Source organism: Drosophila pseudoobscura, chromosome 2, assembly GCF_009870125.1.
Source record: "Drosophila pseudoobscura strain MV-25-SWS-2005 chromosome 2, UCI_Dpse_MV25, whole genome shotgun sequence".
Lineage (NCBI taxonomy): Eukaryota > Metazoa > Arthropoda > Insecta > Diptera > Drosophilidae > Drosophila > Drosophila pseudoobscura.
In genome coordinates, this window is record NC_046679.1 from 3728324 (window position 1) to 3743963 (window position 15640).

General features: G+C 46.4%; 2 protein-coding genes across 5 annotated transcripts in view; one reads left to right on the forward strand and one right to left on the reverse strand.

The window, feature by feature from the left end:
• Nucleotides 1–15640, reverse strand: part of htt (huntingtin) — a 52737-nt gene that overhangs the window by 339 nt on the left and 36758 nt on the right. For 2 of the 3 annotated variants that reach the window (XM_002137004.3, XM_015183326.2), the window contains 2 exons: nucleotides 13528–13796; nucleotides 11343–12659 (listed from right to left, as the gene is read on the reverse strand). The exons of the other annotated variant lie outside the window; for it this stretch is intronic. In XM_002137004.3, the coding sequence (XP_002137040.3) occupies nucleotides 12207–12659; nucleotides 13528–13796 (722 nt within the window). In that variant the 3' untranslated portion in view covers nucleotides 11343–12206. Of the gene's footprint in view, nucleotides 1–11342; nucleotides 12660–13527; nucleotides 13797–15640 lie in introns of those variants that run through there. 3 annotated transcript variants of the gene reach the window in all.
• Nucleotides 77–8379, forward strand: AstA-R2 (Allatostatin A receptor 2). 2 transcript variants are annotated; one of them, XM_033377285.1, is made up of 5 exons: nucleotides 77–1646; nucleotides 4402–4680; nucleotides 4750–4908; nucleotides 7151–7252; nucleotides 8006–8379. In XM_033377285.1, exons 1-5 carry the CDS (start codon nucleotides 1107–1109, stop codon nucleotides 8099–8101), a joined length of 1176 nt encoding a protein of 391 aa, XP_033233176.1. In that variant the 5' UTR covers nucleotides 77–1106; the 3' UTR covers nucleotides 8102–8379. The 2 variants fall into 2 exon arrangements, with proteins under 2 accessions (XP_033233176.1, XP_001357870.1); XM_001357833.4 differs by lacking the exon at nucleotides 7151–7252 and having other exon boundaries at nucleotides 78–1646.

Sequence of the window (15640 nt, forward strand, 5' to 3'; positions counted from 1 at the left end):
TGGCGTCGCTGCTTCTGCCGCTGCTGCTCCGGCTGCCAGCGGCGGCAGCGTCGTTGTAGTCATCTGTGGCACAGACCATCCAACAATCAGTAGAGCGCTGGAAACGAACGCGTGCAGTTTGGATTTTTGATTTTTGGCCCAAATAGTGGAATCAATCAAACGAAACAAAAAATCCAAATTAAATTGTAGATTCTTCTATCCATAGTGTTTGCCACAGTGAAATGATAGTATCTCTTTGCCAATTCTACTGAGGAGAGGACCGCCGGTGGAACGTGTTGTTTGGCAACACGAAAATTTATGCCATTAGTTTTGTCCATAAAAAGCGAAAACCGTAAACAGAAAACAGAAAACCGAACCGAAACCGGGCCGAAACGGAGAAAGACATCATATTGAATTTATGGTATAGGTGCAGCGTGTCGCTGTCCCCCCACTCGGCATTGGGGACTGTGCGGATATATATCGTATTGTGTCGTATCGAGGGGCCCGTGCCGGTGCCCGTTGTCAGGGTGTGACACGACACAGTTTTGGGCTGCGTCGGCGCCGACTTGCACGTGGCAGTGCCGTCTACCTTTCGCCGTTGCCGTTGCCTTTGCCTTTGCCTTTGCCATTGCCTTTGCCGTGGCCTTTGCTTTTGCCTTCTCAATCGCCATCTCCTTGCTTGTGTGCTCGTGTCCTTTGGTTGTTGTCTTACCTTGTTACAATTACCGTTATCGCTTGCTCTCTGCTCTCCCTCCCAGTGTGGGGTGGGGCGAGTGTGATTGCCTTTGTCCACCTCGAAACGAATGAACGATTCCGACCCGGTCGCCGTGCGGGTGCTCCGTGCAGCAGTAGGGCTCTGAAGGTTCCAGGCTGCTCGTGTCGTGGGAATACTGCGGATGATAATTGAATTTTCTTTGCGGCTGCTTTTGTGAAAATCTCCTAATTGGAAATTTGTTATTTGAATTCGATGAACTGTGAAAACGAAACAAAAACTTCAAATTGAAATTGCCGCAGCACAAAGGCTATGGAAAATTGAAAATGTCCTCCAACTTCTGTCATTCCATCAAAGTGCCATCAAAGTGAAATGTAAAAATCTTTAGAAACACCAAAGGACCTACAATTGCAAAATGGAGAACATAACGATATCATTATCGAATATCACGAACGGCAGTGCCGGGAGTGTCACCCCGGCGCCCTTCTTCTCCGAGGAGGATCGGAAATCCATCGAGGACACTGTCCGCTGGCTGGTGCCGTTCTTCTTTGGGATCATCGCCGTGACAGGTTTCTTTGGAAATCTGCTGGTCATCATGGTGGTGGTGGTCAACAAGAACATGCGCTCGACCACCAATCTACTGATCCTAAATCTGGCCGTATCGGATCTCCTCTTCGTGATCATCTGCATCCCGTTCACGGCCACCGATTACATCACCCAGCGTTGGCCGTTTGGCAACTTCTGGTGCCGCACCACCCAGTATCTGATTGTGGTGACGGCCTTCGCCTCGATCTACACGCTGGTCCTGATGTCCATCGATCGCTTCCTGGCCGTCGTACATCCCATACGCTCCCGGATGCTGCGCACGGAGCACATCACCATGATAGCCATCTTTACCCTTTGGACTGTGGTGCTGACCATCTCCATGCCGGTCACCTTTGCCCACGATGTGATGGTAGGTACAATTCCAAAGCGGAATACTCGATTGGGGGCCTGCTGTGCCTAAATTTGCTGTGAAGAACACAGGCCAGGCAAATTTATTGCTTTCCATCATCGTCACCTCGTTAGATTCTTAGAGCTACACGTCAATGCCGCTGTACTACAGATACAGATACAGATACATATACATAGATGGTCTGCCGATTCCGATTCCGATTCCGAATCCCCCCCTTTCCTGATCAAATCCTGATGCAAATCATTTGCTTTTACTTGCCTTCTATTAAAGTTGCTCGCCTCTTTTTATGTTGCTTTGTGCTTTGTGTGTTTATATTGAACATTTTGCTACAGTGCGCGAGATGGGCGCCCGAATTGTTTTTGTTACTAGTTCGCTATTTTAAATTCATAAATTTTTAATTATAGAGCAGATAGCCAGCGAGAAACACTTGCCAACTGGCAAGGCGTAGGCAGGCAGTCCCGAAGATCCCAAATCTCTTCGGGGGCTGTACAATTTCAACTGTTGCTGTTTGTAAGGCATTGTGTGGCTTTCGCCCATTCAAATGTTCATAAATCATTGCAGGGCAGGTCGTAACAAGTGGCCATTATGAGAACTTTGCACTTGGAAACTTTGGTTGCACACTGCGTATGATAAATGTCTTCCATGGCCGCGACCTTGACGCGGCCGATGCGCAGTTTTCAACCTCCGGACCCTAATGGCTTTATGATCAATGTGGAGAGTGCGAAGAACAACTTAATTGTTAAATAAACGCCACACTTTTATGAGCCAAATATACATTTTGCTCTGTTTGCATATGGTTGCTCTCCGTCCGTCATCATATCAATTATTATTTCATTAAATTCGCAGCGAGAGGCCGCCAAATTATCATAATTATAGTAGCTCGGCTCTCTATGTGTATTCGATTCCTCCAGTTGGGCTAGCATTCAATATGCCACATCACATAATCAAAGCTTTGCACTTGGGTATTTTCCTGTTGACGTCACATGCGGGCCACATTCCATTCCCATTCCCAATACCATTTCCATGCTCACCTCTTCACCTCTTCACCCATTCAAATATCAAGTTATCTTTACCCACCCATCCTCCCATTCCCGCACTGCCCATAAACCAAATCCCATATCACACGCGACCAACTTTTGTATACTCTTGCAGTGGGGGGTGTTTGCGTTTTGGTCAAATGCAAATACTCAGAGCTATGCAGCACAGCCGTGTATGTATCACATAGCTTCCATATTTCCATATTCTGGATAGGGTATCTACTGTTTCGACTTAGAAGTTCGATTTTCTTTCTTTTTTGTGTGGTTTATTTTGCCACACGCACGCATCAGACTGGGCCAATCTCTTTTCTATAGTGAAAGAGTCGTGGCTAATTAAACGGATCTTATCGTCGTTTTGGCGATGAGCTATTTTATCTACGAAATGGTCCATTGGCTGCTCTAGATACCGATGCGGAGAAGAGGCTGTTATTGTAACCTAATATTTTATTAAATGGCATTTCACGCTTCCTTCTGTTTGTCTTTGTTTACGTATGCCCGTACCCCCCAGAAAACCTCCATTGGGTCGCTGTATTGTTTGCTTATGTGTTGGCCTTTGTATAAGGATTAAGCTGGAAAAATATCTGCTCAAATCGAATACTCATGTGTGCTCTGCTTTGTTATCGCTCCCCATACAGATACACACGGGTATGGTATCCATCCATACTCGTACAACTCGTACACATACAAAGAAGGCCTCCGATAAAAAGGCATAATTAAGTCATGTTTGATCAACATGTTAATTAACAGTTTGCTATTAATTATTTCCATATTACATTTGTTGGTCTGCAGTACACAGATATGGAGATACTTATGGCCATTGTGTGGGTCTGACTGCGTGTGTCATTATCTTTTTATTAGAAATCAATAGCTAATAATCATAAACGCATATGTCTGCCTATGTACGTCCCATTGGACTGACAGCTGTTCTGGGAAGAGATCTCCCAAAGAACCACATTAATGCATTAAAAACCATTGTCAAATATCTAAAGTCAATCAATCTGAAATACAAAGAGGCCAAAGATAAACTCATAAATCAGCTTTTGCGGGGCTGATGCTGATGATTTGTCTTCTGCCGGACGGGCAGCCTTGGGCACTTGACGCTGCGCAGATTTGAACTCAATTTGTGGGCCAACATCTTGTGCAGTCTAACAACAACAATAGTGTGGTAATAAACAAACATTTTTGTAAGCATTTTCAGCATTAAATTAAGGCAAAGATTTTTTAAATACAATTTTCTATATGTTTGCATACAACGAGCGAAGAGAAATCAGCAGAGATTGTAAACAAAAGCTGTATACAAAAGCTGCAAAATATTTTTACGATACGCCAGGCAGTTTATGACTCTCCTAAGCGTCAGCACGGCTGTCTAGCCCAGCCATTGGAACAATCCCATTCCCAATCCGAGTACCAGTACTAGTACCAGTGCCATCACCAGAGCCAGTCGTATTACCATTCTCGGTTCAACTTCCCTTTTGCCATAGCTAACGTACGAGTACAATTTGTCAGGCAAATGTCAGCGACAGAGCAACAAAGTCAGATTGCGAGTTAGTTGTCGTTGTCCGAACTATTCGTTTGACAGTTTACTCGTAGTTTTATTTATGACGTCTGGCTGCGGGGGTTGTTGTCTGGCTGCCTGTTGTCTCCCATGCAACTGTCACAGGCAACATGACGTATGCGCAATATTCGATACATGCTTACACGACGATTGCCCTTTGCAGGTTCACTACGATAACACTTCCAACATCACCTATGCCCTGTGCCGGTTTAAGGATAACGATCTGCTGGATGCCAGCACCTTCCAGCTGAGCTTCTTCATCAGCACGTATCTGCTGCCCCTGATGATCATCAGCGGACTGTATGTGCGCATGATCACGCGTCTCTGGCGACAGGGCAGCGGCGTGCGCATGTCCAAGGAGTCGCAGCGAGGCCGCAAGCGGGTCACCCGGCTCGTCGTGGTGGTGGTCATAGCCTTTGCCTCGCTCTGGCTGCCTGTGCAAGTACGATTTATAGTTAAAATTACCCCCCTAATATCAATCATTAAATATATATTCTCTTCCATTTGGTAGCTCATATTGCTGCTCAAGGCATTGGATGTCTATGAGGCCGATAGCCTGCTCTCCATCATCATCCAGATTTGTGCCCAGACATTGGCGTACAGCAGCTCCTGCATCAATCCGTTGCTCTACGCCTTTCTCTCAGAGAATTTCCGCAAGGCCTTCTACAAGGTGAGTAGCGAGGACACGGACACGGACACGGACACTGCACCGCCCCCACTGGAGGGCTCTTCAATTGACTGGCATTTGAGTGCTCGGTCAATATATTGATGAATTGAATGCGGCACTTTCAGAGCATTGTTTCCCAGTTGCACTTTCATTTTATGCCACTTTTTATTTGTCATAATTTTTAAGAGAGCCATCGCACTCAACCCAGTTTGCATTTTTATATTGATTTATTAAGTGGTCGAGAGAAATGCCGCTGCGAATTGCTCCATAAGAGACCGAACCGAAGCATTTTAATTCATTTCCGCCCAAGCGCATTTCCATTCTTCGCCATTCCCCCATTTCCCATCCTAATGAGATTTTAAATGTGGCAAAGTTTTAATTCGAAATCAAAAATCTAAAATGCAATTAAATAATTTACGGTAACAGCAGACAAAAGAAACAAAAGCAGCGAGAATCCGTAACAAGACTGGAGGCGCGTTTCCCCATTAATTTTCGGCGAGCAGGCGGCCGTTTTAATGAGTTAAGTGCGAAAAACGCGCATACGCCGCGTGGGCCGAGTTCTGTTTGGCCTTTATCGCAGCATCATTGGCTGTAGTATCATCAACGGCAACGGAATCACCATCGGAAAATTACGTTATAAATAGGTGAAATTTATAGCGAAATTCTCGAAACCAGCAGTCAAGCATGGCCGTCAAACTGGATGGATCAACGCAGATCATCATTTGACCGTCCATCTCTATTTATAAAGACCCGGCAACAGGGCGAGCCATTCCATTCGAGAACATTTCGCAGCTGCTGTGCATTAAGACAAAGAGATCTCCCGGGCTCCCTACGTCGGCCGGGCATGTCGTGAACAGAAAAGAATTCCGTGTAATTGCAGTCTGGAAATATAGAAAATCTTTCATTCTATTCATTTAATGAAGTCCATCGTAGTGGTGTCGAGAAAAACACATTTCTCACATTTACTTCTTCGATATATTCTTTAAAAATTCACTACAAAATTTCCTTTATTAAACTCATATATTTTCCGTCTTCGAAAGCTCTCCTACATTAGTCTTCCATTTAAGGCGAGCATCCAATTAGCAACAAAACAACTGGTATTCTTTGAATTTGAAATCATTAATTTCGTGCGTTTAGTGAAATGCATCGAAGTGGCATACAAGGCAAATATCTGCATTGTTTGAAAAACGATTGCACACTCCAAGGAACATACATATGTATGTACGTATATTCTTGAGAGAAAAAATGTCCGTGATACATGCCGAAATTCCCCTAAATTCACTTAAATACTGTCTCAAATTAGCAACACATTGAACGAAAACGAAATTACAGGCTTTCCATTTCCATTTCTATTTTGGTTTTCTATTTTCTTTGGGGGGGTTTTTTTTCATGGCATTCTATGCAAATTCATTGACGTCTGTGGGCCGACATTGGCATCCGGTGATGTTCCGCTCAGAGACAGCAGGGACCTGGACCACAGCTCTGTTCAGTTCGGTTCAGTTCAGTTCTGGGCTCATTCCAATTCAACTCACTTTCGGGACGCATTAATTCTTTTGGTCAGCGGCCATTTGCATAAACACAAAAAACGTTGCGGGACGCAAATCACTGGGCAGACACACTGTACTCCACCCGCGCTAAGGGCCTGATTTTGCTTTACTTACTTTTAATTACTTTAGGGACAAACACAAGACACAAAACAGGAGCCAGGAGCCGCAGGAGCCACAGGAGTTGGTCCTGTTTGCGGCATTGGAGTCATCGATGGCCGTCAAGACTGTCGGCTGTCGGTTGTCGGTTGTCCGCTGGCGAGCGAGACTTATACAACATTTCCTTTCAATCATTTTGCGGCTTAATTTTAATATTTTAATTTGTTTCCTCGCTGCTACGGTGCGTGAGTCTGCTATTCGGGGAAAAATTCTTCATTTTGTGCAAAGCTTTTGGCACTTTGCATATAAATTGTGTTCCGGTCATGGGGCTGGGCCGGGCTGGTTTTGCCTTTCGCTAATTGATGTGTTTGTCAAGTCATTAAATTAGATTAATTACATTAATTAAATTGGCACACTGTTGTTTGCCATGCCATCGCTCCTGGCGCTAGCGGCTATCAGCTAGGAGCCTGAACTTTTTAGATTTTCCAGATCCACGTGGTCGGTGGGCAGAGTGTCAATCTGACTAATTGCCCATCTGCCCGGCACGTCCATTAGTCAAATCTCCATTCATATGTCAGCGTGTGTCTGTGTCTGCTTTCCAGATGGTCGGCTCGAGCTGGCTGTCCTTCCTCATCCAAAAACCCCTGAATAATGCAGCATCAGGAGAGCACCAGCAAGGAGAAAACACTTTCGAATCTATTACAGTAAGACATAGTTGGATATTTTGTACATATGTTTTAGCTAAACTCACCCTCAAATACCTATTGCACCTTTGTAGTTCTTAGATTTGAGTTTAATGTATTCCCTTATAATTTTGAACCCCATTTGATATAATCAAATAATGAGCTAAACTGAACCCATACCAGACACCGCCCACTGCCGGGGCGGCCTCATTTCCCTGGAGGCATTCTACGTACAAATGGAGACTCCACAGACCTCCGATGGCTGATGGCTGCTGTTGTTGTTCCTATGACGAGGCACTAATCAACAATTTCAGGCAGTTCAATCAAAGCGCAAATTCATAAATCATTTATATGCAAACTCTCACCCCCCACCCAACGCTCTCAATCCAATCCAAAATCCCAATCGCCCAGTCCGGGTCCCAGAACGGGTCTGGGTACCAGTTCTGTTCTGGTTGCTAGGCCATTCGCCGTTTGTCTGCTGGCACTTCGACACCTCAAACCACTTAAATAATTGAATATTGAATCAAATCTAATAATTCAAATGCAAAGCGAGGCCTTGACAAGGGAATAGCCTTCGTCCCGGCCTCGTCCCCATTGCAGTGACTATGACTGTGCATCAAAACAGATCATTAATCAAATAACTTGGTCCCAGAGTTCCCAGAATCTGCCGTTCAGTTGGTTCAGTATTTTATGTATTTTAAGCATTAAGTTTTGCCAATTTTCCATCATTTCCTCCCATGTCTCTGTCCATTTCTGATATTTTTGTTTCCGCAGGCCATTAACTGTTCGCCCCGATATCAGAACTACACATCTGATTTGCCGCCGCCTCGCAAGACGTCCTGTGGCAGGACCTCCACTACGGGAATGTAAGCGACACCGAGGAAAGCAGTATCCTGCGATATGATTGACCGACGGCTGACAATTGAGTGAGGCCAGTGGAATCGGCTTCTTGATGAAGTCGATTGTTGATCTGGACACATGTGCCCTTAATTAGCGACCAAGGGACCAAAGCTATCATCGGGCACAGTATTATGAGCGCTCTTCGATTGGCTAGAGTTAAGTCCATTCTTGTACATAGCACCGTAGCTTAGTAGATTGTATTCGTGTCCTAGAAGGATATTATACTTATGGCACAGGAATATTCGGTGCACAAAGCACACAAGCTTATATGTGTATCTCCCCCATATATAATCCTCGATGCAGCTATATGTGTAAGGAAATATGTTAGTCATTTAACAACCCCAATCGCGTGTTAATTTATTGCATTTAAGAGCCAAAATAAATGTTTATCCACTGGCATTTGAATGTTCATTTGGTGATACGAAAAATCGAGAGTAATTGTAACGGATATTCAATTCAAAAATACTGGCTAACCATCGATAAAGATTGAAATAAACTGCTCCCTCTGAGAACCACCTGGCCCCCTTGGTCTGTGACTGCGGACTACTGACTCGAAGATGTGCGGTTTGCTCAGCTTAAGCCAACAGCACTTGACGCCCACATTATGTTATGGCTACGAAACCTTGACTTTGGCCAAGGAAGCAGGCTCAAGACGTTGATTGCATTTGGTTCCTTGAGGCGACACAACGATGGCGACGGCGCGGGTGGCGGCGTGTGAGCTGAATTAATTATGCCGTGTCCATCTAGTGGATCGCGTCGTGTATTGGCTTGAGTTTCTGCCTCTGCCCCAGTCTCAGTCTCAGTCTCAGCCACCGCCTGCCACGCGCACTTTTGCATAATTTATTCAATTTTAATAAGCGGCTCCGTCTAGTGTCGAGGCGTTGCTTTTTACACCAGGTACGACAGAACGAGAGTACGAGAGTAACGTAATTAATGCGTATCAGTCGCTGACAGGTTCCTCTTCGGCTTGATGGCAATGTAATCAAAATTTCAAATGAGCTCCAAGGTGTGGCTGGCAAACAGAAACAGAACAGAGCAGAACAGAACCGAGCAGGACTGGGAGCAGGACTGGGAGCAGGACTGGGAGCAGGACTGGGGGAACAGGTGTCAACATTCGGTGGGCAAATGGAAAACCAGGAAAATCAATGGATCGATTCTGCTTGGCCGCGCCATAAAAGCGCACACTTGGCCGGGCAAAAGTTTGGATAAGTCATTGCCACACCGAGCAAATAGCCAAACAAGTCTGGAATTACAACAACCACTGCTGACATTATCATAATAACAATAATCATAACTGTGAGTGTAACAGTTGTCGTTGGGCGCCTCCTCGCACTCCCACACTCCCACATCCTCCGCTCTCTGTTCTGTTTAAAGCCATCCGAGTATTAAGAAATTGTGGGATATCCGTGTATGCCGCCTGCATACAAAGCAGCCACACTCCTCCGACGGAGGAATCTACGTGGGTGTCGGGTACCAGTCCATAGACCAAATGGAACGAAACGAAACGGTACTGTTACACTACTGACCTACTCCTGGCAGCCGAGAGAGCCGCTCCCAGGACTTAAGAGAGCCCCATCGAAGAGAGCGACTCCGAAAGGTGGTGAATTTCCGGTTAACAGCAGCAGAGAGCGCGTCCTGCGAGAGCGGAACGTTGAGCAATGGAACACACGCTCTAAGCTCGATACTTCGCAGGACCTCCATTTGAGTCATTGGACTTCTGTGCGTAGGTCATGGCAACTGGGAGCCCCGGAGAGCCCGAGTGCCGGGCCCACCTGTGCTCGGTCAGTCGCACGCGGCTCGAACGGCTGCCAAGCCGTGGCCAGGGCCGGGGCCGGGGCCGCAATCTGTGCCTTGGCCCGTTACGGTTATTTGGCCAAATGAAGCGTAACCAAATGCTGATAGCCGGAATGTTGCAGTTTATGGCCAGAGCATTGGCCAAATTGCCTCTTGGCGTGCGGCATAATGGCGACAAGGGGGACATTGTCTTGACACTCACTTGGAATCAGAGAAACAACAGAACGGAAAGAGACAACGAGAGAGAAAAAGAAAGAGACAGAGACAGGCCCAGACACACCCACCGTGTGCTCTGCTCGATTGCATAATGCGGTCGCGCCAAAACAGAAAAACAACTTTGAACAGCTTTGCAGTTCATTTCGGTGTACTGCAACTTCCTTTTTAACCGGTTTTTTTGTCAATTCGCGTTGAACTGGCAAATTTCCGGCAAGCTTTACATCCACACAAAGCCATCTTCGTGCTTTGTCCCACCGCAACAAACACATATTGTACGAGGAACCCACGCACTCACAAAAGTTTATCTGTCAATTTCAGTGCACAAGCCGTACGAGGACGAAAGGCGGAAAGCGGCAGAGGGCAAAACACATGCAGCGGATTTTCTTCAAGGGATACCCACTAGGCGGGAGGGTATATCCAGATAGTGTGCAGGGGGGGTAGTGAAGGGTTTTAGCCATCGGTAACCAAGTAACAGAACTATCGTAGAGTACACTACACGGCTTATTGAGGTTTCATATGATATTTGCAGTGGAACTGGTAGAGCCATCAACCAATCGATTCTTAACTATTTTGGGGGAGCTTCACAATAGGGCAATGATATATAGCAATATTAAGTAAAACGTGCTTGTTTCGATTCTAAGGATCTATCAGAGGATGCAACATTCAACCAAAGCCACATTTCTATTGCAGATCAGACAGAAATTGCAGAATGCCTTACATTGGGGAGCTTGCGAGAAACTCGACTAATTGTTTTCTCTAGGACGCAATAAGTTAAGTTAAGATCTATTTTAAAGACTCGAAATTACTACATAGTCTAGTCACGTTACTACATAGTCATCTACACGTTAAGTCATTCCTAAAAAGTTTTCGGTTTTTTTGCTCTTTGCCATGTACCGAGCTTCTTTTTCGATACTTTCGGTGCAACATTTTGTCAACTTGAATGCTCTTTGTTGTGGAGCAGACGATACGCTGAGCGGAAAACTCTTCGGAGCATCGTTACATACTCCACCAGGTAAAAGTACAAAGTTCAAGCAGATTTGCATACAGTGCGGAATGGCATCCAAATACGCAATCCAAATTTCTCGGTTAGTTGGCAAAGTACTTGGCGATGAAGTTTGGCTAAGCTGAAATGCATTTCATGAATCAGATATGGCACAAGTCTAACCGGGTTTCCATTTGATAAATTATAATTCGACACAGGTTGGAATTTTGTCATTTTAGTATTTTATTAAACAAGAAAAGATATCATATTGATTACAATTGGAATAGACAAGAGACAAACAAGTGGTTGGTTAAGATCAGTGTCGAGGGGTAGAGCTGTTTGCATAATGGAATTTTTAAGTAATTTTGATTAGGAATTAACCAGGAATTGGTTTGGGCCCGCATACTAATGGCCACTAGCCGGTCCGCGTCCGCCGGCCAACTTCTTTCTTGCCTAACAAGCAACGTCATGATAAATAAATGATAAACTTTGCCCAAAAACTGACAAGAACATAATTTCCGTGCGCGTCCTGGAACCGGCGTCCGGGGTCCGGGGTCCTTGTCGAAGCCGCGACCACAGGAATTAATTGCGGGTCGCTCTCGCTAGTGGCCTCGTTAAACTTTCGGCCAGATTACGGATGGTGCGGGCCGTGCATTCGTTTGCAATAATTTAAATATTAGTTACACATAATGTAAAGCATAAATTAATTTTGTATTCGCCAACTATTAAAAAACTTTTGCGCTCAGCAGAAGCAGCCCCAGCAGAAGACCCAAGAAGGGCTGCATATCCGGCTCTGGCCAGGGAGGGCATCCGGCTAAACTTTCTCAGGGACTTTGTCCTCCTTGGGGCAATTAGTTATTCACGCTTGCGCTTGTCTTTGGAGCAAGTTTTGCAGCCGCTGAGTTGGTCGCTGCCAAATCCGTATCCGCTGCAATTCATTTCGATGCTGCGATTGGAATTAAACGTAAGATAAATAGCCTGGCAAATAGTCCAGGATGATTATATGCTATCGCTATCGCTGTGCCTGTGCCTGTGCTGTAGCTGTGGCTGTGCCTGTCGGCTGTCGGCGCTGTCGGTCCCCTATCACAGGCGCTGCAGCATCCGGCCATAGACTTGACTGTGCTCGAAGCTGCTGAAGGCCTCGCGGAAGCGTTGCCTCTGCTCGCCACTCAATTTCGCATGGAAATCTTGTGCAGCTGTCACGAACAATGCAATTTCGTGCTGACCCAATTTACGGGGCGCTGTGGATGAGCCCGACATGCCCCTCGCCGACTCCATCGCTCCCACGCCCACTCCCACTCCCACCACCGTTCCCGCTGTAGACACGGCCGCCTGCGAGGAGGAGTTGCCTGCCCCGACGCCGAGCACCAGCGGAAATAGTTTAATCAAATGCAGATTTATGGAAGCGGATAAAAAGATGACGCTGAGGCCCCAGACACCTTGCTGCTCCGGCTGGGCGAGGAACGTTGGCAGCGTGCAGATCAGCCAGTCCTGGAGCATTTGCAGGTACGACGAGTCGATGGCGGACCGAAAGACCTGCAAGACGAGAGACGGCAGAAGGGAGAACGGGTTAGTGGCTGACAACAACATGGTTAAATAGAAGTAAAAGCCAGCACCCCTCCCCCTACAATACGGAAATTAAATTTTATTGTGCGGCTCAAAAGGTGCGTTAGGCAGCAAAAGTCTTCAGCATACTTTGTGGCGAAAAGTTGGCTAATGAAATTCCGCAGCCTGGGATTCGGTTTCCCTGCTGGCCGACTGCCTGCCAGTGACAGTGCGAATTTTTGCCGATCCGGGATCCAGGGCAGGCCGAGAGCCGAGCTTGCTTTTATTAATTTCCATGCACGCACCCACAAGACAAGGCAACCTTGAACCTAATGAAAAAATTTTATGGCACCACAGTGGTCGCAGTCGGAGGCGCCTCGCATTCGCAGTATTGACCCACATACCTGCCCGACTGTACCGGCTGGACAGGGGCCAAGCTGTAGCCATGAATTCCATTAATTTTCAAGCTACCAAAAATTCCACAGACGCACACGCACTCCCACACATGTGGTAGTGGCAGTGGCAGTGGCAGCGGCAGTGGCAGTTGGCATCTGGCGGCAATCATTTTACCCTTTCGACTTGCGGCCGGAGGAGGCATTAGCGCTGCATTGGCCCCATTCCGTTCCGGTCTCCAGGCACAGGGCACTGGTCGAGGAGGACTCATAAAATGAACCCTACATCCACATATCGGAGACTGGCAGTGGCAGTGGCAGTGGCCTGTGGCGGTGGCGGTGGCACTGGCCTGTGGCGATGTGTGCGAGGCCACTACGCACGAATGGCTGCTGGGCGAAACGTCTTTACCTTTTGCTAGAGCTTAAAATGGAGTGGGAATGGGGGAAGACGTCTGGCTACTACTCACCTGATATACAATCATGGCAATAACATCGCCGTGCGGTTGATTTATGGCCAGAAACTCCTTTATGACCTTCGTCAATATTTCATTCGGTGGCACTAAATCACGAATAATTTGGCACAGCACTTGTCCATAAATCCAGGCGGCATCTCGAGTCGATGATTTAATACAATGCAAAAGTATATCGACTTTATCGTTTTGCTGGGCGATTATCTCCGGATCGTCCTGGACAATCCCGTTCGACAGCTCCGTATTCTCCAGCTGTGCCGCAGACCCTAAAGGCACGCAAAACAGAACACAAAAATGTAGAAAGTGCCAACGTGAAAGTGAAAGTTTCTAATTAACAAAGCAGCCTTCAAGGCACATGCCGATGGCCATTATTCACATGCTTGCGGTATTTCACACGCCATTGCTGCTGCTGCTGTTGCTGGTGCACACCTCTCTCCTTTTCAGTGATTCCCCAGGACACACACATACATAAATTTGCATTTAAATTTTATGGATTTTTCAGCGTAAAAAGGAACGCTTTTTGATATACTCGTGTGGATTGCGCCAAACTTTGTTTCATGGCCATCGAATCGAAAATTGAACAGAGAATGTTCGGGTAGCATTCGGCGGGAACCAAGGCCAAATCCAGCCACAGCCATTGATTAGAGTTGTTCGATTAAACCCCCCCCCCCCCCCCCCCCCCCCTCCCGTACGTCGGGAGGAAGGTCACCAAATGAATGTGCTGCGTACCTTTCAGACAGGTGAAAAATGATGCCAAACTTCAGATGGGGTGCCAGGATCCGTGTGTGCTGCTTAGTGTGGTTTAGCGGCATCGAATTATTTACAATGGGAGCAACGCCCCCAAACTACCGCAGCGCAGAGCACACCTTCCCCCACCTAAAAGCCACCTTGCCACCTTACCCGCACCGCTCATCCCCCACCCCATATTGGCCGCAGCAACTTTTGGCCTTTGTTTTGCAGCTTAACATTGTTGGTCCGTGGCTGTTGGCCTGCGGGCAGCTTGTTTGGCTGGCTGTTGCCAATTTTGGCTTTGTTGTTGCAGGCTTTGAATAAGGATGAAGTATGGCCAAGTGGCTGAGCCCACGAGGAGCGGCACGGTATCGTCCGGCGCCTGGCCACAATTATGCGCGCCACAAATGCCGCTGGCAATGCATGAAAAAAATACACGGAAAAACCTAACAAACTCTAAAATTCGTTTAAGCAAGCGCGGGCAGCGGCAGCACAAAAAAAACCAACAAAAAACAATGGGGTACAACAAAAAAAAGGTACAGTGAAACAATAGCAAAAAAAAAGACTGTGGTAAACCTAGACCAACGAGTCCATCAATGAGGACTTATTGATACTCAGTAATTTAGTGGGAGAGGAAGGCTCCATTCCTAACTGAAAGATAGATCTGTTCCTGCGATCCCAAGGTGCTGTTCCAGCCTCTATAAGGTCTTCATAATGAAGATCCTTTGTGTTATGTTTTCTAAGACACCAAAATACTGAAAGTTCGGAGTAATTTGTACTCTTTCGGATGGGTTGGAGAATGTCTCAGTATTGTAAAACTGCAACGAATGTGAAAGACTACAGATGGGTATTTCAGCATCTGTATATGCATCGTCCTGGTTCAGCATTCTTTTGTTTGAAAAGAAAACGCTAATTGCTTTTGTAAATTGCTTCAAACGTGAAAGAAATCTGCTTTGCTATCGATAGTAACATCCATCCAACAATGGGTATGGGTCATAAGAAAGGTTCTCTTCTAGTCTGTAAAACCAGAAAGCGGTGTCGAAAAAAGTTGCCCCCAACCGAGTGACCAATATTGCCGCAAATATTTATTATTGCGTTTTGCAACTTTGGGGGCAAATATATATACGGGGTTTTTTCTTCGACTTTCCCTGTTTTGCTTTCCCGCCATTTTTCCGTTTTTACCCATTTTCCCCATTTTTCCAGCTTTTCCTTCGTTCTCTTTGCAGTGCGACCTGTATTGTCTTCAGCGACGCGGTCTTTTGTTTATTTTCGCGTGAAGCACAAAACGCTTTAAAAAAAAAACCAACCAGGCAGGCGGAAAAAGAGCGAAAAAAGAGTGCTCCCCGCCAGCGTCCTCCGTCTACGCCCAGCAATGGCCAAC